Source organism: Erythrolamprus reginae, chromosome 9 (genome assembly GCF_031021105.1).
Source record: "Erythrolamprus reginae isolate rEryReg1 chromosome 9, rEryReg1.hap1, whole genome shotgun sequence".
Taxonomy (NCBI): Eukaryota; Metazoa; Chordata; class Lepidosauria; order Squamata; family Dipsadidae; genus Erythrolamprus; species Erythrolamprus reginae.
Window position 1 is genome coordinate 19491026 of NC_091958.1, and position 23363 is coordinate 19514388.

The 23363-nt window shown below is 39.3% G+C and overlaps 1 protein-coding gene across 5 annotated transcripts; it reads left to right on the forward strand.

Moving 5' to 3' along the window:
• The first annotated feature begins 830 nt into the window (after positions 1-830).
• NUDT7 (nudix hydrolase 7) lies at positions 831-21315 on the forward strand. 5 transcript variants are annotated; one of them, XR_011559817.1, is made up of 6 exons: positions 877-926; positions 3279-3418; positions 6460-6618; positions 9137-9511; positions 12573-12631; positions 13409-14223. XR_011559817.1 is itself a non-coding variant. In XM_070760422.1 (5 exons), the coding sequence occupies exons 1-4, from the start codon at positions 898-900 to the stop codon at positions 9506-9508; spliced, it is 708 nt and encodes a 235-aa protein (XP_070616523.1). In that variant the 5' UTR covers positions 831-897; the 3' UTR covers positions 9509-9511; positions 20672-21315. The 5 variants fall into 5 exon arrangements, 4 of the variants coding, with proteins under 4 accessions (XP_070616523.1, XP_070616522.1, XP_070616525.1 ...); XM_070760422.1 differs by lacking the exons at positions 12573-12631; positions 13409-14223 and adding an exon at positions 20672-21315 and having other exon boundaries at positions 831-926; positions 3271-3418; XM_070760421.1 differs by having other exon boundaries at positions 831-926; positions 3271-3418; positions 12573-14223.
• Positions 21316-23363: the final 2048 nt, after the last annotated feature.

Here is a 23363-nt window from a genome sequence, read left to right on the forward strand (position 1 = left end):
TGTGGCTCAGTTTCCTCAATACATTAAGTTATAAACTCTGCCTTATAAGTTACAATAGCTGCATTTTTCCCCCATGTGAAGTCATACACGACAAATGAAATACACATAGCCAAATAATGACGTGGTTAAAGTTCATTTAACTATGAGATTCTTTAGCTGAAGAAATAGAGAGAGAGAGAGAGAGAGACAGACAGACAGACAGACAGACAGACAGACAGACAGACAGACAGACAGACAGACAGACAGAGACACTTTATGTATTGAGCAAACAGAGCCACAAGAAAAATAGAAAGGGAAAAAAAGAATTCTTTATTGGCCAAGTGTGATTGGACACACAAGGAATTTGTCTTTGGTGCATATGCTCTCATTGTACATAAAGGAAAATATGCATTTGTCAAGAATCATGAGGTACAACACTTAATGATTGTTATTGTCATTATTCACCATCACTGAGAGTACCAGGTTGAGAGAAGCTTTTGAGGAGCACATCCTCAATTCTCTTTAGAACTCTGAATAATAAATAAAAACAAATAACTTTTCCTTTTAACGTTTCACTCTCCCACAGTTTAGCAAAACTTTGCTTCCTTTAGAACCAGCTTCAGCGGTTCATCCAGATTGGATTTCAAAAGTCTTTACCTGTAACAACAAAGGATTCTGGGACTTGAAGTTCTAGCCCCGCAAGCCCGGACGATTTGCTCCGCCCTGAGGTGACGCAGCGGAGTCACGCCTCTTCCGATTCGCCGTTCGGTTCCCTTTCGACCTCCGCCTCTCAGACAGCCATCCCATAGGCAAGGCGATGGGACGGCGAGGGAGGAGGGAGGGAGCTGTCAATCTCCTCAAAAGAGCGAATAAAGGCCCACTAAATTAGGAAAGGCGAGGTGATTGTAGAAGGTAAAGATGGCGGCTGTGGAGATGGAGCCGGGCAGGTAAAGACAAATGTAGAGTCACCGCCTGTTTGCGGGCATTCCTGGCTGTGGATTAGGGGTTGTGGAGTCCCCGCTCCCGTGGAGGGGGCCTCATAGGGCGAGACTCTGTAGAGACTAGTAATTGGTTTATATGTTACGTTGTATATATTGTTTATACGCACAAACACACAAAAACAAACACACACACAAACCACACGGAGTTTTCTTAAACTAGCATTTTAAGGCTATTTTCTTCCTTTGAAAAATGGAAATATAAATTTATAATTTTAAATATAGTATAATATATAATATAACATAATTTAAAGTAATTGGCAATTGTAATATATTGTAGCGTACATGCATACATACACACACACACATACACTGCTCAAAAAATAAAGGGAACACTCAACACATCCTAGATCTGAATGAATGAAATACTCTCATTGAATACTTTGTTCTGTTCAAAGTTGGATGTGCTGACAACAAAATGAAATTGATTGTCAATCAGTGTTGCTTCCTAAGTGGACAGTTAGATTTCACAGAAGTTTGATTTACTTGGAGTTATATTCCTTTTAAGTGTTCCCTTTATTTTTTTGAGCAGTGTATAATATATGTGTGTGTGTGTATGTGTTTGTATACATATATACATACATTATATATATATATATATATATATATATATATATATATATATATATATATATATATATTATAAAATAATATAAACATGATATCAAATATAAAATATTTTCAGTATTGCCCTTGATAGTACCAGAGTTCTAAGAGCAGAATTTTCTTTTTAAAAGAATTTGGTTGTTTTAAAGAAGGAGAAAAAAACTTCCTGGCAAGGAAAAAAGATGAGCATTACTTTCCTTCCTGGCAAGGAAAAAAAGATGTACATATTTACATTCTGGTTTAGCCACCTGACACTATTTGGTAATAACAGAACAAGTTGAGTTCTTTTAATCCAGGAAGGAAAGACATTAGCAATTCAATATATACATATAGAGTACTAATGTTGCTTTTTTTTTAGGTACATGAAATTGCTCTGCACACGCACACACAGAGAGAAATATAGAGTACATGTGCAAAATATATAAATATTTTCAAAAGTGGAATTAAAATCAAATACACCATTAACAGAATGGACCAAGATCCAATGAGTTTAACAGCTTATCGCTAAGTAAATGATATTTTCCCCCCTGTGGCTTAAAGAGCTGAATTTGAGGATTTTTGAGCCTTGGATAATCTCCAAAACCAATTTTTGGATAGACAATAATCCCCTTTTACTCAAGAATTCAGTTTTGATGAAAGTTAGCACTTATTTATAAAGTGCTGATTCTGCACTGTTATCATTATTAGATAGTATTCACAGCACAGCACAAGCTCATTAGTCTATGATAAAACTAAGTCTCTTACTGAAGAATGTAATAACCCTAACTCAAAATTAAGTAGTACTTTTATTCAGTACAAGCCGTTGCTAAGTGTATACAATTCTTAAGTGTAAAGTTAAGTGCAGGATAGTGAAGACTATTGTTAAGTTATTGAATGAGACTCCATGTATGTAGTTGGATTAGTTCTTCATAAGGATTGGAGTTGTTTAAATTCAAACGGTTTTTAAAATTTATATACTGTCATTCAAGAACTACAGTATATCCAATTCCATGCAGTTGCTTTGGAGGTTATAAGGATGCAAATATGGCCCTTTATGCAATTCTTGAAAATGATCCCTTTTTAGCATCTTTAACTGGCTTATTATAACTCAAAAAATAATATTTTGATGTTCTGTGAAATCAGTTCTGGCAATTATTTTACATTTATTAATCTAAATGATAAGTACCCAGTAAGATCACATAAATATTTCATTATTAAACTAAGCTGTAAAACTATCAGAGCCATGCTTTATTCTCATAAAGTAAAGGTCATACTGTTCAATATCATGTGTCGGTTTCATATTGTCTTTTTTAATAATGGATCTTACTTCATTGCAACAATTTTAGTCCCTTATTCCATTACCACTGATATGTGGCAGGTTATAGCTTTGGATTATTTTTCTTAATAAATGAATGAAAAGTGTAATGTTTTCCACCCATTTATTTAATTAGATTCTCTTTATCTAATTTTAGGATTTGTGTGGAGGAGAAATCATTCTTTAGATCATGTTTATACATAAATATTGAAAATTCAAGAGTTATCCTATTTTTAAGGGCCCTTTTATGTATCTTTGCAATAAAGGCAATCTGTTTGACAATATGATTTTTCATGTTTCTTTTTTGCAAAGGTATCATTATTGTAGAGTGACATTTTTGCCTATTTCATTTATAATAAAAGTTTTGCTCTTTTTTATTTATTCTAAAATGAGCATAAAAGAAAAAGCAAAGCTGCAGTTAAGGAAGTTTGACATTGGAGACAAATTTTCCAACCTTCAATTAGCAAAAGCCTCAGTTCTTATCCCATTGATGGTCAAAGATGGAAAGCTGTATCTTCTTTTCACCCTTAGATCAATGAAGGTATGTAATATGAAATACAAAGCTAATTTCGTTGTTAATTTGGTGAATATTTTTAGACATGCGTGAAATGAAAGGCTAAAATAAAAATGTATAGAAATATATTCACTTTGATAGACACTCTGATAGTGTCTGCTTTTGAGGCAGGAATACAATCTCTGAACTTCCTTCTACAGGTAGTCCTTGACCTACAACCACAGTTGAGTCCCACATTTGTTATGAATTGAATTCTGGCCCATTTTACGATCTTCTTTTGCCACAGGTGTTAAGTGAAACACTGCAGTTATTAAATTTGTAATAAGTGAATCTAATTTCCTCATTGATTTTGCTTGTCAGAAGGTCGTAAAAAGATGATCCACATGACCCAGGGCTAGGGATAAGGATTGGATTGAATTGAATTGAATAGAATAGAAAATGGAATAGAATATAATATTGAATAGAATAGAATATAGAATAGAATGGAATAGAAAATTGAATTGAATTTTGTATTGGCCAAGTGTGATTGGACACACAAGGAATTTGTCTTGGTGCATATGCTCTCAGTATACATAAAAGAAAAGATACGTTTGTCAAGTATACTACAACGATCATAAATATGAGTTGGTGTCAGGCCGAAGCCAGAATGCTTGGAGGTTTTGGCCTGCCACATAATGCTATGTTCGTTTGTATTGTTTCTTGCTGTGGAAAGAGGGGATGGGCAAAATAAATTCCTTTTAGAGTTTTAAGGTCATCTTTTGTCAGCACTGGGCGGGAGAAGATGGGTGTATACGGACCCGGTGGCAGAATATAGTACAGAAGATATAATGAACCTGTGGCTGTGGGACAAGAGAATAAACTAACCTGCAAGTAGAAATCCTGGGGAAATCAGATCCAGGTTTCCCCAGAGATGTGCCAAGATGGCTCTAAGAATAAATTGGAACTCTGAGGAAGTATTTGCCTTGGACTCTGATTTAAACTTAAATGTTATTTAGAACGCTGACATTTGGTTGCTAAGTCTCTGAATTTTGATCATAGGGATGCTACAACAGTTGTAAGTGTGAAAAATGGTCATAGCTTACTTTTTTGAGTGCTGTTGTAACTTCAAACAGTCATTAAATGAACTGGGGTAAGTCAAGGACTACCTTTCATTAACCCTACCTTTGTCCTAACAGATTTCACTTCCTTTTAAATTGCAATCTCTTCTGTTTTTCCCTCCTAATAATCACTCCACCCAATATAGCACTGTCTTTCTTTTCTCTCCAGCTATTAATTAAAAATTTGATGCAATAAATTTGAAAGTTGAAATATCTGAGGACAAGGGCATGTTTGCATCTTGATTTCCCTTGGGTCTCTTTCATCTGTCACAGGCAGCCAAAATAGTGAGAGACTTCAGCAGTAGTCCAGGTAAAGATGTTAAATGTATTTGCGAAAACAGGTTGCTTCCTTAAATCTCCATGAGCTGGAAGAGTAGCTTAATTTTCTGAAGGTTAAGAGGGAAAAAACACTATTCACTATCTTTCTTTCCTATAACAATTCTGGCTTGATTTGTTAAGATTTTTAAATGCTTTGCAACTAACCCGAACCAGAGGTAGTTTGGTCTTAAGTAGTTAAGACCAAATAGAGGCAGACAGGCACATTCACACATATACCTCTACACCTACCAGACATAGTATATGAATAATGCAATTAAATAAATACTATTATTCTTTCTAATGTATCCTCATCTTTTAGAAACATTTCTACTGAATTATCTGGGTATAGAATATAGACTTTTTCTACTGCTCTTTGTCTAATGTATTTTATTGAAAATAATCTTAGGGGAGATTTCAATATGCTTTTAAAAGTTACTTGCTGATTTATTTTTTTCCATACTTTCTTGTTTAGTTCATCATCTTAGTTTTCGTCGGAATATGCGCATATTGCGTATACTGTATTTATAACATTGTTTTGCAATGTGAAACCACTTATGCCCCACACCCAGTTGTTATTTCACAATAACTTCTTTAGGATTATTCAATAACACCTTTAGGATTATTGGATTATTCAAAACCAATACCATCAATTATAGCAAAAATTATGAAAGTAAGCCTGTCTTGTTCATGTCTGTGCTTGTTAAGTTCCTATGTTGATGGTACTGATTTTGAATAAAAATGGCAATGGAAACGAAGATCAAGAGATTGCAAAGAACAATTGATCTAATATTTGGATCTTTGTTCGCCGTCTGTGGGTATAGTTTGAAATTGTAGGTTTTATTTAAAATGAAAATGAGTGCTCTGAACCCCTACAGGATTTATGCATACCAATTGCTAAATGGGAGTTCAGTTTGTTGAGCCCATTGATTTCAGTGATTCTTAAGTTTGACTAGTTCTTGATCTAGGCTAGGATTTTATAAGTGCCACTGGTCTTAAATTGGCATTATGGACTTCCTAAGAGAAATCCATCTTGACATGATGTGATAGTTGGAGCCCAGTGATTACTGCAACTTGTGACTCCAAAATCCAGAGCATGATACCATGGTCTTTTGAGACTGAAGGATGCCAAATGCATGCAGACTCCAAAATGATTTTTTGTATGAAAATTTAGTTTGTTTTCCTGACTGTCCAAGTCTCATCTCCAGTACCAGTGTTTAAATATGTTTTTTCTGCTTCTCCCAAATCCGCCTTGCACATCTATAGTGTCAGGAAGAAGCATTGCCTGAAGAATTCTAATCTTTGTTATTTTAGACGTAACATGGCATTTACAATATCCTTTTCAAAGCCTTTGTTGCTGCTCTGTTAGATTCTAGTCTGCAATGTGTTTAATTAAATTAAAATATTTCCTAAAAGCCATTATTATTAACCAATTTACAATCAAAACAAACTGAGAAATGCCAAACTGAAAGACCACAATTGTGGATTTAAAATTGAATGAAGAAACTTTAGTGATAATAATAATTGCAGGTCAAACAATAACATCTGCTTATGCTAGGTCCTTGAAGAAGACTTGATAGGGGAATCAAAATACCAAATCTAATCTAAATATCTGACGGACTTACGTGACCAACAGTGTTAATGTTCTAATTCTAGTTGAGAAGATCTCCAGGAGAAGTTTGTTTTCCAGGAGGTAGAAGTGACCCAACAGACGCAGATGAAGTTGCCACGGCTCTTCGAGAAGCTAGAGAAGAAGTTGGGCTTCTTCCTGAACAGGTTGAAGTCATCTGTAGACTTGTTCCTGCAATAGATAAAGTAGGTACTGTTTGTCTGAAATATTTCAAAGAAGCCCTATGTTGTTTTGAATGGGCCTTAAAAAGGTATTGTACAACAAATCCACAGAGGATAAGACTGTTGGCAGCCAGTAATTAAAATTATATTGTCATTTTAATTAGGGGCTGCCAACAGTCTTATCCTGTGAATTTGTTGTACAGTGTTCCCTCGATTTTCGCGGGGGATGCGTTCCGAGACTGCCCGCGAAAGTTGAATTTCCGCAAAGTAGAGATGCGGAAGTAAATAGACTATTTTTGGCTATGAACACTATCACAAGCCTTCCCTTAACACTTTAAACCCCTAAATTGCAATTTCCCATTCCCTTAGCAACCATTTAGATTATTACTCACCATGTTTCTTTATTAAAGTTTATTAAAAAAAATATTTATTAAAGGTGGACGAAAGTTTGGCGATGACATATGACGTCATCGGGAGGGAAAAACCGTGGTATAGGGGGAAAATTTAATTAATATTTTTGAAAAACCGTGGTATAGACTTTTCGTGAAGTTCGAACCCGCGAAAATCGAGGGAACACTGTATACCTTTTTTAAGACCCATTGTATTGGGCCTTAAATCCATTGTATTGATAGTGTTGACGTGAGTCTACATGTCCTTTAGTGGCTTGAGACTCAAATATTTAAACTCTGGCCTCAGCTGCTGTTTGTGGGAACAAAGGTTGCCTTCTTTAAAGAGAGGTTGGAAAATGCTGTGTTCATTCAAGAACAAACTTTTTAGATAATCTGTAACATAAGATATTTTTCAAAGAATGAATTCTCTTTTAAGTTTTATATTTACTATTGATAACAGCAGATCTCAACCTGTAGGTCGCGACCCCTTTGGGAGTCGAACGACCCTTTCACAGGGGTTGCCTAAGGCCATTGGAAAACACATATTTCCGATGGTCTTAGGAACCACTGTCTCCAAGCGGGTCCACTCACATAGAAATAGACTACGGGGGGGAGGGGGGGGATCTATACCATGGGAACTTTTGAACATGTACAGAAGCCGAATTTCCAGCACTGCGTGCATTGCTATCTTGTTTTGTTTTGTTTTTTGCAATTTTTTTAAAAAGTGCACACGTGTCCACTTGGCATGGTGTTAGATTTCTATGCTATTAATGTTTTTCAAATGATGTTCTTCACTTTATACAGCAGAGTATCTTCATAGCAGAACCATGCTTCAATGTATATTGACTCCAGTATAAAACTTATGCTTTCATTTCTTCTTTTCTCATTGCACTGGTTTCATATTTACACAAATAAACAACTTGACAATATGACTATATTTCTCTATACATCTGCTCTCTATGATACAAATTCACCATTGGAACTTTGGAATCAGATCAGAAGTACATGTAGGGAAGGGGTTCCTGTCTTAATTTGAAAATTTGCTAAGTGACTAGACGTAAGTCGAGGACTATCTGTATTTTAATTGTGATGCTATTTTTATTGACTTCTTTATAAACCATCCTGGGCTGCTCCAAGAAGAACAGGAAAGAACCTGCAAATAAGGGATGTGCAAAATTAATTGATCTGGGAACGTTGGAATGTTCCGTTGATCTCTGTCTAATGCCATTCCAAGTATGGGTTACATTAGTTTTCAGAAATAAATCTGTGATGGAAGCATTGTTTCATACCTCAAATCAGAATTACGATGTGTACACATCCTTTATATTGTTTAGGTAGTAAAAGGCTTGTCACCAGGTGTCCTCAAAAACATTGATATTCCATTCAGAGTTTTAAAGTGAAGACTACCATATTTTTCAGGGTATAAGAAGCACCCTTTTCCTCCCTAAAAGAGGCTGATAATTTGGGTGTGTCTTATACTCTGAATGTAGCTTTTTTTCCCCCGGCCCTAACTAGCTGCTAACTATCTTCCCAGCTCTTACCTTGCAGGCTCTTTCATTGTTTCTCTCTGCAAAGAATGTTTTCCAAACCCTAAGTTTTTGCAGGGTTTTTTTCAGTGCTCTAACTTGCTCCAAATAAGTTACTTTCCAGGCCTAACCAAGTGTTAACAATGTTCCCAGCTCTTACCAACTTGCTAGCTCTTTCATTGTTACTCTCTGCGAAGAATGTTTTCCAAGCCCTAAGTCTTTGCAGGGTTTTTTCCATTGCTGTATTTGCTCCGAATGTTTCTTTTCAGGTGCTAATGGTGTTCCTAGCTCTTACTGGCTGGCAAGCTCTTTCATTGTTACTCTCTCCTAATAAAATTTTTTAAAAGCCCTAACCAGGGGATAAAATAATGTGCTGAAGCTGACCAGACTAAGGACGCTAGCCAGATAAATACCTGGTAAGCAGATTCTTTACCCTATTTTCCTCCCCCAAAACTAAGGTGCATCTTATACTCCAAAAATACAGTATATTTTTCATGGACTCTTGTTCACATACAGTAAGACTCTGGAGACCCCCTCCCTCAAAGTTATTTAGTAATATGATAAAGTGAATTGGAAGAGTATTTGGTTAGAAACTTTCAATTTAACTATACCTTTTCTTCTTTTTAGACTTATTCTGTCATAACTCCAGTTGTAGCCTTCATCGAAGACACTTTTCAAGCCCAGCCAAATCCAGAGGAAGTCAGTCACGTGTTCTCAGTGCCGCTAGAATATTTTATACGTCCTGCAAACCACAGTTCTGTACCTTTGGCGAAAAAGGAACAGACTCCATATTTGTTACATTTCTTTGACTACAACGACCCAGAGCATCAGAAGACATTTAGAGTGTGGGGACTCACTGCCTATTTTGCAGCCTTTGTTGCTCTTGCAATTTACGGGGAGAAACCGACATTTGAAGTTGAATTTGACCTTGATAATTTGAATTCTTCAGCTGAGAAAAACTTTATGACATACTACCATGTCATAAAAAGCAAACTTTGACAGGTAATATTGTAATTTTTGTTTCTTCAAATGTAATTGAAACTCTTGAAACTATGATCCATGTCTTAACTGAAATTGTTTGGTTAATTTATATTTATAAGTCTTCGGAGAGGGGCGGCATACAAATCTAATATATTATTATTATTATTATTATTAATAATAATAATAATAATAATCACGTTGGAAGTGTATACCATATTTTTCAAAGTATAAGACGCACCAGAGAATAAAACGTGCCTAGATTTTAGAGGAGGAAAACAAGGAAAAAAGTGTTCTGAACCAAATGGTGTAATAATATATTATTTAATAAAATTCCAGTGTAGCAGAATACTTTTTAGAACCATGTACACTTTTTACAAACTTGATAGCTTTAAGAGCAGTGCACTTCAACTCCCAGAATTCCTCCTCCAGTCATACTAGATGGGGTAATTAGAAGGCAAAAACACCTCCATTTTAGCAAAAAACGGTCTTTTGTTATTTATTTACTTATTTTTGCAAAAATGGAGCATGCAGAAGGTTTGTGAAGCCTGCTGCCCCCATTTTTGCAAAACCTAGCCCATTTTTCACCCTTTCCCCCCAAAAAAAACAGGGCATGCAAGGGGTTGGGAAGCCTGCAGAGTGCTCCTAAGGGGTGGTGGAAGGGAAAAAAGGCTCATTTCCCCCCCCTTTTTTTGTTTTGCAAAAACTGGGATGTTTTTGCCTTCTCCCATCCTCTAGTAGTGCAAATGCGTGTTTCCCAAAACAGGCCCATTTTTTTTTTTTTTGCAAAAATGGGATGCAGGGGTAAGGCTTCGGGAGGCCAAAAATGGCTGTATTTGGTGTATAAGATGCACCACCATTTCCACCCTCTTTTAAGGGGGCAACAAAGTGTGATTTATATTCTGAAAAATATGGTAATTGCATGAATCTGTTTTTGCCATATTCAACTGTGATAGGATTGTATTTAATTAAATTATTAAAATGTAATGATTATTTTTTGTCACAATCTCTAATGGTTGGCATTTTATCTCCCCCCCCCCCTTTAAATTAAAATGCCAATAGAGATCATACAGGGGGACTGGTAAATAAAACCTTATAGGTTTTGCAGCATCAGCACAATTTTTTTTTGCACGTTTTATATAAACAAAATCCACGTTTACTAGATTTAAAAATATTATCCTCTTTCTGTATATACCTACTGGACTCTTTAATAGGTCACTAGGGTAAAAAGGTAGTTATTTTTGAGAAACAGAGCTGTCATATGCACAATATGAGTTGCACTTCAGGTAGAAGCCTCTTGGTGGAGTTTAACTTAGCATCTGCACTTTTAATCATTCAATTTTGTTTTGTAAAAGTGGTCATTACTGCTGCTCTTCAATGTTCATTTCTTGAAATTGAGAATTAAAAACAATGAAATTCTTTCTAACCATGTTACCTCCTACTGCATGAATAAGGTAAAAACAGAAATAAACTTCACTTCTCTAGGGCAGCGTTTCCCAACCGGTGTGCCGCGGCACACTAGTGTGCCGCGAGACACGGTCAGGTGTGCCGTGAAGCTTCCCGCCCGATCTGCCCCCTCTCCTCCTCCGCCGCCTGCCTTGGGCCGCGACTTCTCTCGCGGCGGCGGCGGCTTCAGCTCCTCGGGACAAAAGTGCTCCCAGCCAGGGGGCTTTGAGAGGGGCGGGGCGGGCATTCCCAAAACGGACGGAGAAAGCCCTCTTTTGCAGTCCCCTGGCTGGGAGCGCTTTCGCTGCGAGAGAGGGCTTTCTCCGTCCGTTTCGGGAATGCCCGCCCCGCCCCTCTCTCACGCGCGCCGCTCCCCTTTTCTCTCAGCCCTCCCTGGCTTCGCTTCTCAATCCCTCCCTCCTGTCTTTCCTTCCCCTCAGCCGTTCTGTCTGGGGGTCTCCCGCTCTTCCCTTCCCCGCCTCCCAGGCTTTGCCTTCGCCACCCCCACCCTTTTTTGGTTGGCAAGGAGTCCTTTGCCGCATCCCGCAGTTCGCACTCGGCTCGAGGCCGCTTTCCCTGGCTGCGCTCGGAACCGACAGGGTGCTGCTCTTTCTCTCTCTCTCTCTCCCATGAGGCGGAGGAAGGGGGGGAAAAAAGCAAAAAAACCCTTCTTGCAGTGGGCCCGCGCGCGCGCTCGTGCCCGCGCTCGTCCCTTCAGCAGTGAGGGAGAGAAGTCAGAGGGCGAGGGAGCGAGCGAGCGCTCTTGTCCTCGGTGCCCTCTGCAGCCTGCCTTCCTTCTTCTTTGCCGCCGCTGAGGGACGGAGAGAAAGATAGAAAGGAAGAGGGAGGGAGAGATAGAAAGGAAAGAGGGAGGGAGGAAAGAGGGAGGGAGAGATAGAAAGGAAAGAGGGAGGGAGAGATAAAGTAAAGAGGGAGGGAGGAAAGAGGGAGGGAGAGATAGAAAGGAAAGAGGGAGGGAGACAGAGAGAGAGAGAAAGAGAGACATAGCAAGAGAGAGAGAGAAAAAGAAATAAAGAGATAGCAAGAGAGAGAGAGAAAGAGATAGCAAGAGAGAGAGAGAAAGAGAGACAGAGAGAGAGAGAAAGAGAGAGAAAGAGATAGAGAGCGAGAAAGAAAGAGAGATAGGAAGAGAGACAGAGAAAGAGAGAGAAAGAGAGATAGCAAGAGAGAGAGACAGAGAGAGAGAGAGAGAAAGAGATAGCAAGAGAGAAAGAGAGAGAAAGAGAGAGAGAGAAAGAAAGAGACATAGCAAGAGAGACAGAAAGAGAGAGAGAGAGAGAAAGAGACATAGCAAGAGAGACAGAAAGAGAGAGAATGAAAGAGAGATAGCAATAGAGGCAGAGAGAGAGCAAGGGAGAGAGAAAGACATAGAGGGAGGGAAGGAGGGAGAGAGAAAGAGCAAAAAAGAGAGGAAGAAAGAAAGAGGGATGGAGAGACAGAAAGAAGGGAAGGAAGGAAGAGAAAGAGGGAGGGAGAAATAGAGTGAAATGGAGGAAGAGATATTTTTTTTGTCCAAACTTTTCTTTAGCCCCCCCGCCCCCCGTTCAGTGTTCCCCAGGATTTTGAAAATATGAATAATGTGCCGCGGCTCAAAAAAGGTTGGGAAACACTGCTCTAGGGATTTGACTTGGTCAACAATGCTGCAGAATTAATCATTCACTTGGATCACAATTTTAGGTATGTATGATCTAGCATTAGGCACCCATTGCATTAAAGCATTGCAGTTGTAATTGTTCTATATTTTTCATATTGGAATCATAACTGCAGAACCCAAATTTCTGCAAATTCAGTCCAGAAACGGGTTTCTTGGTTATGCTTCTGATATTACCTAGCTGCCAATTAAAAAAAAATGTTCAGGAAGTAATAAGTATTTGGGATGGATTTTATTTAGTTATCTCTTAGCAAGAGTTTGTTGCCTTCTCTTATGTTTTCCTGCTAGCTCTTTTTTCAATCTAGAAGTTTAACTTCTTTTTCTTTGGCAATGATACATCTACAACTTTATACCCATCCAAAGTTGAAAAGCAGCTGCTCTTGGTATTTTTGGACTGGTACTTCAGTGGTGGTAAAGTTTTAAAATTCTGGGTTGTTTTTTTTACTTAGCCTTACTCTTTGTCCATCAAGTAAATTCAAAGCATCTTCCTTTCTAGTTTTCTTAAGACTGGGGCTAAAGGAGAATATTGTGGCAGGTTAGGCTAGGTTCACCCTATCTGAGTAGTAGCCTATATTAAGCCTAGTTTATAGATTTACCCTGGTTAGGAAGAGTCTGCCAGTAAGGTTTAAACCATTTCTGATTGTAAAACCACAATTTATTCTAATGTTCTGATAAATTCACCAGAACCTAAGAGATGGACAGGGTCTCAAGACAACACTTTTTGCAAGAATACTGTTGCAAATGTACATCATCCACCTTAATTCCACCTGCACCCTTTCTTTATCCTATTTTTCCAATTACAGGTACGCCAAGAGGCTAAAAAAATGAAGTGGGGGTGGGGGGAAACCTCTTCAGAGAAAATATGTGAGGGAAAGGACTGTTTTTGTTTGATTCTTTTTTACAATTCATTTTTCAAACATACCCAGATTATTTCGGAGGCTGGTGGGAATGAGGAAAGGTTCGTATTAGAACCTGCAGATAGAGTAGGATTTAGCTGCTGTAATTACTTCTCTTGTCTACCAGAAGTATTGCCATAGTAATTTGGTTTGTCTGAGAAATTAAAATGTAAAAACCTCTCTCCGTGGAGCAAATCACACTGTTTGGAAAGGTTTGGATTTGCTTTTGCTTTTCCTGGAAGAAAAGAAAAATAGCACAAAGGACTAGAGTTGGGTTTCAACAGGTTCTGACCAGTTTTGGAAAACTGGTAGCGGAAAATTTGAGTAATCTGGAGAACCGGTAGTGGAAATTATGAGTAGTTTGGAGAACTGGTAAATACCACCTCTGACTGGCCCTGCCCCAATCTATTCTCTGTGTCAAGCCAATGCAGAAGTTGTGGAGAAAACCATCAACTTGCCACACTATCATTAATGATTTCACAAGGGAACAGATGTAACCACAACACATTCTTTCATGATGATTAAGGTCATCCTTTGTCCACCACCTGCCCAGAAGCTGGGAGGAGGAATGGCCATGTTGGCAGAACCTGAGTGGGCAATGTGACAGATCTGAGGGTGGGGGACAAGGAGTGCAAACTTTCAACTGGGTGGGAAGCATCAGATTCGGGTTTCCCACTGCGGTGCCAGCATGGCTCCACTAATAAATTTGGAATTTTGAGGAATACTTTGCCTTGGACTCTGATTTAAGTTTGGATGCTATCTGGAATACTGATCCTCTGCCTCCGAGTCCTAGCTGGTCGAAAGGAAATGGGGATCTTGCAATAATCTTTCCCTGGAGTGGGGTGGGAATGGAGATTTTGCAGTATCCTTCCCCTGCCATGCATCACATTTTGACCTTAGGTTTTTCATAAATATGATAGCTGCATTCAGATATAAACTTCTTGAGTTTCTTCCAGGTTCCCTGATTTAAAGTCTGAATTGACAAGTGTTTCTATTCTCCACTGTGGTGCATGAATTTGAAATTATTAATATAAATGAGATCCCAAGGAACCAGAAAAATTGATTCTTTCTTGTCCAACCCTCTTAAGAGCATGGTCTGGGGGTAGTAAATCTGGGCTGCAGAATTCTCTTTCCTGCCAACCAGCTGGAACAAAGTCAAACAGTCAATATCAGAGACCAAAAATGAAGAATAAAAATCGAGTTATGAAGAAGCAAGTAGCATGTTGAAGGAACCATGCAGTGTTCAGTAGTACTATATAAAAATATCTTTTAAAAGAAGCATAATTGTACAATGAGTTAAGAGCATGAAATGTTGACTATCACCTAGGAAAGAAATTCATTATATCAGAATTGTAAATGCAAATATTTTACGGAATGCTGTCCTGCTAAGGCTAAAGATGACTTTCCAAAGTCTTAGATGCAAACTTCAGACATCTGAGCTACCGGGTTCGTACCTTGTTCATTCAACCACTTTTAAAAATCAACACAAGCTTATTGTGATTTCTGAATCTAGCAAAACCACTAAATCTTTACATTATCTTAACGGAAATATGTTCTCTAATTTAGTTTTTTTTTTTTTTAAATTGCAACACTTATTTAAATAATCTTGGTCTTAATCAGGCTGGATTGCACACAGCCATAAAAACCTAACCAATAAAATTCATAGTCAATTAGAGATGCAAGAAAAAATTGTACATGTAAGAAGTGGTCTCCATGTCTTAATCATCTGGAGCCAAAGCCCAATTGAAAAAGGATGGTTCTTTATAAATTCAAGAACGGAAGATGACTTCTGAGACTCTGTGTGTGATATATTCCATGATATAAAGACCACCAAGAGAAGAGCCGTCAAAACTAACTGGGGAATTCTAAACAGCACCTGAAATTGGTGCTCTTGATCACTGATTTAGAAATTCATGCTTTTGGGTTGAAATTTTTCAACAGTCTCTTTGGAATGTAGGATGTCTCTTCCTTGCTGTTTGTAATTTCTATACAGTTTATGATATATAAAAATAGAAAACATGTCCTGCTGGGTAGATCAAATATCCACCTGTCTTACCCAGCATCCTGTTTTTCACAGCTGGCAAATGCAGATGTTTCCAGGAAGCCCACAAGGGGAGCCTGATAAAGACATTCATTGAACCTTGAATTTGTTCCTACTCCACCAATTTTTAGTGGCTTCCTAAATCAAAACATGAAACTATTGTGGCAAAGAGACTTTGATTATTTTTGTTTTGAATCTGTCTAATAAAAATAGTGTGGGTGAAACAAAATGTAAGCAAACTAAAACAATGTACTTGGAAATGTAGACCTGTTAGATAGATCTATATTTTATCTATAGATCTATCTATAGAAATTACTGATAGATTGGTAGGACAGATAGAATCTGCTGTTCTAGGCCACTGTCATACTTTCCTGTGGGTGCTCCATCACTGGAGGTTTTCAAGAAGAGACTAGACCAGTGATGGGAATCAATGGCACATGTGCCAGAGCTGGCACACAGAGTCATATCTGCTGGCACGTGAGCCATTGCCCTAGCTTAGCTCCAACATGCATGTGTGTGCCAGCCAGCTGATTTTTGGCTCACACAGAGGCTCTGGGAGGGTGTTTTTGGCTTCCAGAGAGCCTCCAGGGGATGGGGGAGGGCGCCCAGCTCCAGGGAAGCCTTTGGAGCCTGGAGAGAGCGAAACACAAGCCTACTGGACCCACCAGAAGTTGGGAAACGGACCGTTTCCAGCCTCCAGAGGGCCTCTGGGTGGGGGAGCTGTTTTTTGCCCTCCCCAGGCAAAAAATTATGGGTATGGGCACTTGTGCATGCATGATAGCATGCACACACGCTTTTTTGGCACCGGAGGGAAAAAGTTCGCCATCACTGGTATAAGGTCTGCTGCTTTAGCAAGGAGGTCCCTTTCAGCCTTATTCTATGTCCCTCTCCTCCATGGCATTCTGAAGGTTTTCTGGAAGTCAATCTTCTGAGCTGGTTTTCTGAAAGGAAAAAGAGGGACTGTTTTAGGCCTGGATCAAGCACATATCCACCCTTTTTCCAATACGTAGAAAATTATAAGGGCAAAAGCCTTGTAATTTTCTACATTATCCCGGAATAGCATATTGGGATTTTAAAATGGCAGAATAGCAACTTAAAGTCCCAAGTTCTTTCTGCACTGTTAGTTTTAAGGCACTGGGTTAATACATTATTTGCTCAATATATATTTTAGTTGTTTCTCGAGTCAGTAAAGAACGTATCATCTGCTGTGAACAGTAATAGGCTCCTCTCGCTCTGCTGTGAATTATTTATCCTTTGCTGCTTTTAATTTTTTCCCCCAGTTTCAGTCTATTTGACCCTCCCTTTCTCCCCCCCCCCCCTGCTATGTTATAAATTGAATCACGTTACTATGGAGCTAGGTTTTGTTTTGAATGAAATTAAAAAAATAGAATATGTAATTTAATCATAATATTATCCATTTATTCACGTTTTATCATCATCACTCAGGAAGTGACTCTGGGTCTCTGTACAAACAGCTGAAAGCCACACAATGCTAGACAGAAAATGGTAATGATGATGATGACGATGATGATGATGGCGATGAAGAAAATCAGTTGTAAAATATGCAAAATTAGTAAAGCATACCCACATCACCTTTGAGGCATGAATGTATATGATGCCATTGGACTTTAACAGGAGCTCACCTGAATTGTTCTTATTTGCTTATTGCAATAAGCCATGTTTTAACTAAGATTAAGATCACTATCCTGATTCACTGATAGCATTAAGCTACATTGGCAAACGAAAACGTTGGGCTGATGCTTCTTACTACTGTTTGAAGACAATAGTACAGGCTGCTGTTTGTTTCATGCTCATCTTATGCTAACCTTTTGGACTCAGGTAGAGGAATATGTGTAGGACTCCTGTCTCGTGGACTCAGTGGTATTTCCTTACATGACGTTGTCATGACAACTACTTCTCTTAAACCTTCGCAATGCACAGCATGCTCTTTTAGCAAGCAAGGACATTTTAGCACATTGGGTGCCGACTAGTCTATAATACCAGGGAAGAATGCATGTAGTGGATGCAGTGTTTTCCACAATGATTCTCTGAACTTGGTATAGAGTTACTTAAAGACTGAGTCAAACTATGTTTTTAAGCAAACTTACTTTAGATATGGGAGACTTTTATTCCCATTACGCAATAGAGGCTTCCTAAATTAGCTGCAAGAAGGGGAAAGACTTCAGTTGCAACTGAAACCGAGGACCATACATTAGTCACATGGTAGTTGTTGCCCTCTCCTCGCCTCCCCTTGCAGTCTTAATTTCCATGGTCATTTTGTGTGTTTTTACACATTCAATTTACAGTATTTACAATATTACTTATAGAAAAAGTTTGGTACTCATTACACCTCCTGGAACCAATTAACAAGTACGAGGTACCATTGTATAAGGTAACCACACCTTATTAACATTGGTGGATACATAACATAAAATCTTTGCAGGTGCAGGAACAGATGCTAAAGCAGGTATTCCACCTGGCAATTTTAGAGACTTGTGGACTTCCAACATTCCGAATTTCCTAGCTAGCTACCCCTGTGCTAACGTGTGATAAATTTTGGGGTGGCGTTGGCCAGAGTGAAAAGAACATTCAGGTACATTTTGTGTATACAGCTGATCCTCTTTTTTAATATATATATTTTATTGATTTTTGTAATATAAGAAAAACACACGTGTTTAAATACGGGTCCGAGAGAGCAGATAGAAATTAGGAAAGAATCAGGGTTAAAGTTAGGATATGCAGCTGATCCTCAGTGAAATTTTTTTGTTCACTTTGTGGCTTGTTTTCAACCTACAGGATAAATTTATGCTTGTGATGACTGTGTTTCATAAGAACATACAGAACTGTTTATTTTATGCATGCTACAGGTAGAGGTGCATGGTGCATCAGCTCAAGTTATCTCACATGGAAGTAGTGGCATCTGATATCAATGTAAAAAAAAATCCATCATGCTAGAAGGGAGTGGGTCTTGTTTTCTGTTTTAGAGAAGAGACTTGCCCTGTCAGCACTGTAGGAATATACTTGGTCTTGATTAGGCTGGGTACTGTTTGTCTGAATTGGTAGATTGGGATATTGTTTATGGCTCAATTATTAGTCTAGTAATAATCTTGGAGTTAATCTCTTCTCATCTGGGTGTTGATTGCAGACAAGGTGGTGTTTTGGTCTTTGTTTCTGTTGTGGTTAGCTCTGGCCCAGCTCCTGCCCCAAGGAATGTGGAGGTGGAGGTGGGGGAGACATCCACATGCGGCAGGCCTGTTTTGCTCCCAGTAGAATCTGCCGACGAAGTCTCCTCTGACCAAGGAAGCGTGAGTGACCGGGAAGAAGGGAGTTTGGCAGACAGCCCAGGAGGAGATCAGTCATCTGTATCATCCCTGGATTCTGGACAAGAATTGACACATCCACGCATGTGTAGAGTGATGCATAGGAGACAACAACTGAAGGATTATTATAACAGAGCGTTTTCCTTTCTCTAGGCTCTTGGAGAGGGAATAAACCAATTCGCTGTGTTGACTCCCTTGCGCTGCCTACCATACACCCGGCGTGAGGTTGAGCTTTTATTTCTTTCCTAATGGGTTTGCATTATTTGCTTTTACATTGATTCCTATGGGAAAAATTGCTTCTACTTAAGAACCTGGCCACGGAACAAATTAAGTTCTTAAGTAGAGGGACCACTGTATTCAATGAGAATATCTCATTCATTCAAATTTAGGATGTGTTCTTTGAGTGTTCCCTTTATTTTTATTTTTTTGAGCAGTGTATATCTCTCCAAGTCCTCGGAGTTCATTATATATCTCTCCAAGTCCTTGCAGAAGGGCAGCATATAAATATCCCATGTAGATACAACAGAGATGTCTATGACTGCCCCAAAACTATAATAAAGTGTGTATGTTTGCATGAGTATATTCACAGTTGCACATTTGCACACATACATATGTATTTGGTACATATTATCCATAGTCACAGTCTTCCTGTAATTCAGCCTTCCTTCAGAGCTGACGTATTCCATTAAAACCTTGAAATACAACGTAAGTGATAATGACACAAAACCTCTTACATTAAATTCTACATGGTTTTCTTTTTTTAACGCAAAAAGAAAAAAATGTAATGGCATTAGATGATTAAAGATAACCAAGGAAGGAAGCATGCTAATGAAGCACCCAACATAAAAGACAAAGCAAATTCAAGTAATTGCCTTGAAGCCTGGCTGTTTCACTAATTGAACAATTCACCGAATCTGTTACGAGCAAAATTCTATCCTGATATAGAAAACTAAAAATAATATCTAGTCTCTGGACTTTGTATAAACCATTCCAATCCGTTTTCTCATGCTGAGGAGCACATTCTTTTAATGGGCGCATATTGAATTATTTCTCTTCTAGGATTAATGGGCTTCCATTTCACCAATAATATATAGAGACAGATGCATGCATGTGTATATACACACACACATACACACACAGAGGCACCCCATAAAGACACAGCTCTGTTTAAGTAATGCCAGCATGACTCAGGGATGGAATTGATCTGCAATGTCAAGTGAGAGTTTAAATTTCCCAGGCACAGAAGAATCAAATAATTCACCTCCAATAAACTTGCCATATTTTCTGCGCGAGTGTTAAGATTTGCAACAAGTGGACTATGCCTTAGTATGTTTTAGGAATACTAAACAAGGCAAAACACTTCAGAAATGACAGAATCCAAGGAATAAAACCATATATTTCTCAAGGGAAGTTGCACCAGAGACTCCATGGATAAAATTTTGGTTTAGAGTCAATTACTTCCCACTATTCAATGAACAGAAATGTTTCTCTTATGTTTACTATCTTCATATCTTTTACAAGCAACCTTACAATCTCCCTAGAATCTTAAGTCAGTATAATACCAAGGGGGGAAGAAACTGGATAATTCCAGAATTAAAAATTACGAATTCAACGAATAAAACCTCCAAGAAGTATAACACTTTGTCCCTATTATATTATGCTGCCAGTAAGACAATGTTATGATGCTCATTTTTATTTATTGCTCACTGAGCATTGGTCTCTGCTTAGGGATTTCTCATCCACTAAGAATTTCTACTAGACAAAAAGTACTTTCGTAATACAGGAAGCTTCTTGGTTGATATTTAACAGATTAACAGAACTGGAACTTGGAAGGGACCTTGCAAGTTATCTAGTTCAACCCCCTGCCCAAGCCGGAGACCCTACATCTGCCTCTACCTAGAATTGAACTCACTGTTGTGGCCCACCACCAGCCCAGGTGAAGAGGATGGTGTGATGCATCAGCGGCCTTTGTAACTGGCTGCCGAGTCAGACAGGAGGCTGGAGAGGACTCAGTGCCAAAGGTGGAGCTTCAGCCAGGGCTTTCAGAACTTCCTGAAGCTCCCATCAGTGATAAGAAGAGGAGGAGCCTATTCTCAATGCACAGGGATGGATAGCTGCCAAAAGGCAGGAATGGTTCCTCAGGAGGAAGTCTCAGGAGTAAGGCTTGCAGCTAATTGGCCACTCCCCTAGCCTATTTAAGGGATGATGACAAAGGAGCCAATTTGCAGGAAACAACTTCATTCATATTCCTCCTTCATGTCTTGACTCCAGAAACATCTGATTGGCTCTTGTTCTCTCTTGGCATTCTTCCTGCAAATTGCTTCTGGGCATTTTGCCAACCACTGTAAGATTGCTGTTATCTATAAGACTGTTTACTCAGAATTGTTATTTCATGGACTCATGCTGGCTGTTAATGAAGTTGAATTAACAGCTGGTGTTCAGAAAAGACTGCTTTAAGCTGTATTTGTGTTTGAGGACTACTAAGAAAACTCATTAGTAGCCCTTAATTAGTAAACTAAGGTTTGTACAGACTCTGTGTGTGCTGTGTTCTTTGTGGTCCATAGTTGCGGCAGAACAACATGGGTGTCCTCCTCAATCCACAGCTAATTTTGGACCATCATTTTTTGGCTGTGGTGAGGGGGGAATTTGCCCAGGTTTGGCTGGTGCACCAGTTGCAGCCCTATTTGGACAGGGAGTCTCTACTCACAGTTGCTCATGCCTTTATCACCTTGAGGTTCAACTACTGCAATGCTCTCTATATGGGGTTACCTCTGAAGAGTGTTCAGAAACAAGAGCAATCATGGGCCTCCCCAGGCATGCCCATATCTCTCCAACACTCTGTGGACTGCATTGGTGGCTGATTGGTTTCCGGACACAATTCAAAGTGTTGGCTATAAGGCCCTACATGGCATCGGACCTGATTACTTGTGGAACTGCTACATGAGTCCCAGTGACCGGTTAGGTCCCACAAAGTCGGCCTTCTCCAGGTCCCATCAGCCAATGTCCCTTGGCGGGGCCTAGGGGAAGAGCCTTCTCTGTGGGGGGCCCAGCCCTCAGGAATCAGCTCCCCATAGAGATTTGCACTGCCCCCACCCTCCTTGCCTTCTGTAAGAGTCTTAAGACTCACAAGGCTTGGGGCAATTAGGTCTCAGCCCCCTGGCCAACAAAACGAAATACAGTATATGTTGTATGATTGAACTGATATGACTGTTTTTAAATGTTGAAATTTTTAGATTGCAATTTTAAATTTAATTAGATTTGTCTTTATGTTGGATTGTCATATGTTGTGAGCCACCCGCGTCCTCGGAGAAGGGTGGCATACAAATCTAATAAATAAATAAATATATAAACACTCACAACCTCCTGATTGTGAGACAAAGAGCTCCACATCTAGGTCAGATATCAAAAACTCAAGCAGGTTGGACTTTGTTGGCAGTTACATGGAAGATGACGAAGATGACCCAAGAACTTAAGCAACACTGCAGACTAAGCTGGATGTTGAAATAAAGCTAAAATTCTAGAATTACAGTGATCCCTCGGTTAGCGCGGGGGTTACGTTCCAAGACCTCCCGCGCTAACCGATTTCCGCGTTATACTGGATGCGGAAGTAAAAACACCATCTGCGCATGCGCGCCCTTTGTTCCATGGCCGCACATGCGCAGAAGGTGGAGCGACGCAAGTTCGGAGGCTGGCAATGCAATGGTGATTTTTCCGGGCTCCTCGCCGCTACCCACAGGGCAGCGTTGGCGGCAATGGCAATGGCAACCCTCCCTCCTTCCCTCCTTCCCTTCTCTCCCTCCCTCCTTCCCTCCTTCCTTCCTCTCACCGGCTTTCTTGGGGCAGCGCTGGCGGCAATGGCAATGGCAACCCTCCCTCCTTCCCTTCTTTTTAGCGTCGCCGCCTCCACTCCGTGTGCAACGTTTAGGAGGCATCTTCCAACAAGTCTGAACAAGTTCCAACAGTTGCAAAGCTTTTTTTTGCGTTTGCAACGATTGGTCGAGATTTTGGCCAATCAGCAATCAGTATGACGTCATCGGGCGGGAAAAACCGTGGTGTAGGGAAAAAAACACGGACTTATTTTTTAATTAATATTTTTTGAAAAACCGCGTTGCAGCGTTTCGCGCTAATCGAGAACGCGCAAATCGAGGGATCACTGTAAACTATTTCTGTGCAATCACCAAGAAAGTAGGGGTATATGGTTGCATCGCTATGTATCCATTTCAATTCAGAGCTGATTTTACCTTTACTATTATTGACATTGTTCCTCTTGTGTAGAGGACTGTTTGGTTAGCTTTCATGGCTGAGACCCCCCCCCCCCAATATCTATAGGATGACACATAAATAATGTATAAACCCAGCCTGCCTAAACACTCTATGCAGAATCTGCACCATCACGGTTAGACCTCTGGCAATTGCAGAAAAACAGCAGTGACTTTGAGTTAGATAAGATAATGTCTTCTATGTTTTGAAATGGGGGATGCAAAATCATTTGCAAGATGAA

Excerpts from the sequence above, each read along its gene's own strand:
- NUDT7 (XM_070760422.1), top strand. The coding sequence starts at position 898 with ATGGCGGCTGTGGAGATGGAGCCGGGCAG. Across the intron at positions 3,419-6,459 it reads TCACCCTTAGATCAATGAAG|TTGAGAAGATCTCCAGGAGA; the intron begins GTATGTAATATG and ends TTCTAATTCTAG. Across the intron at positions 6,619-9,136 it reads TTGTTCCTGCAATAGATAAA|ACTTATTCTGTCATAACTCC; the intron begins GTAGGTACTGTT and ends TCTTCTTTTTAG.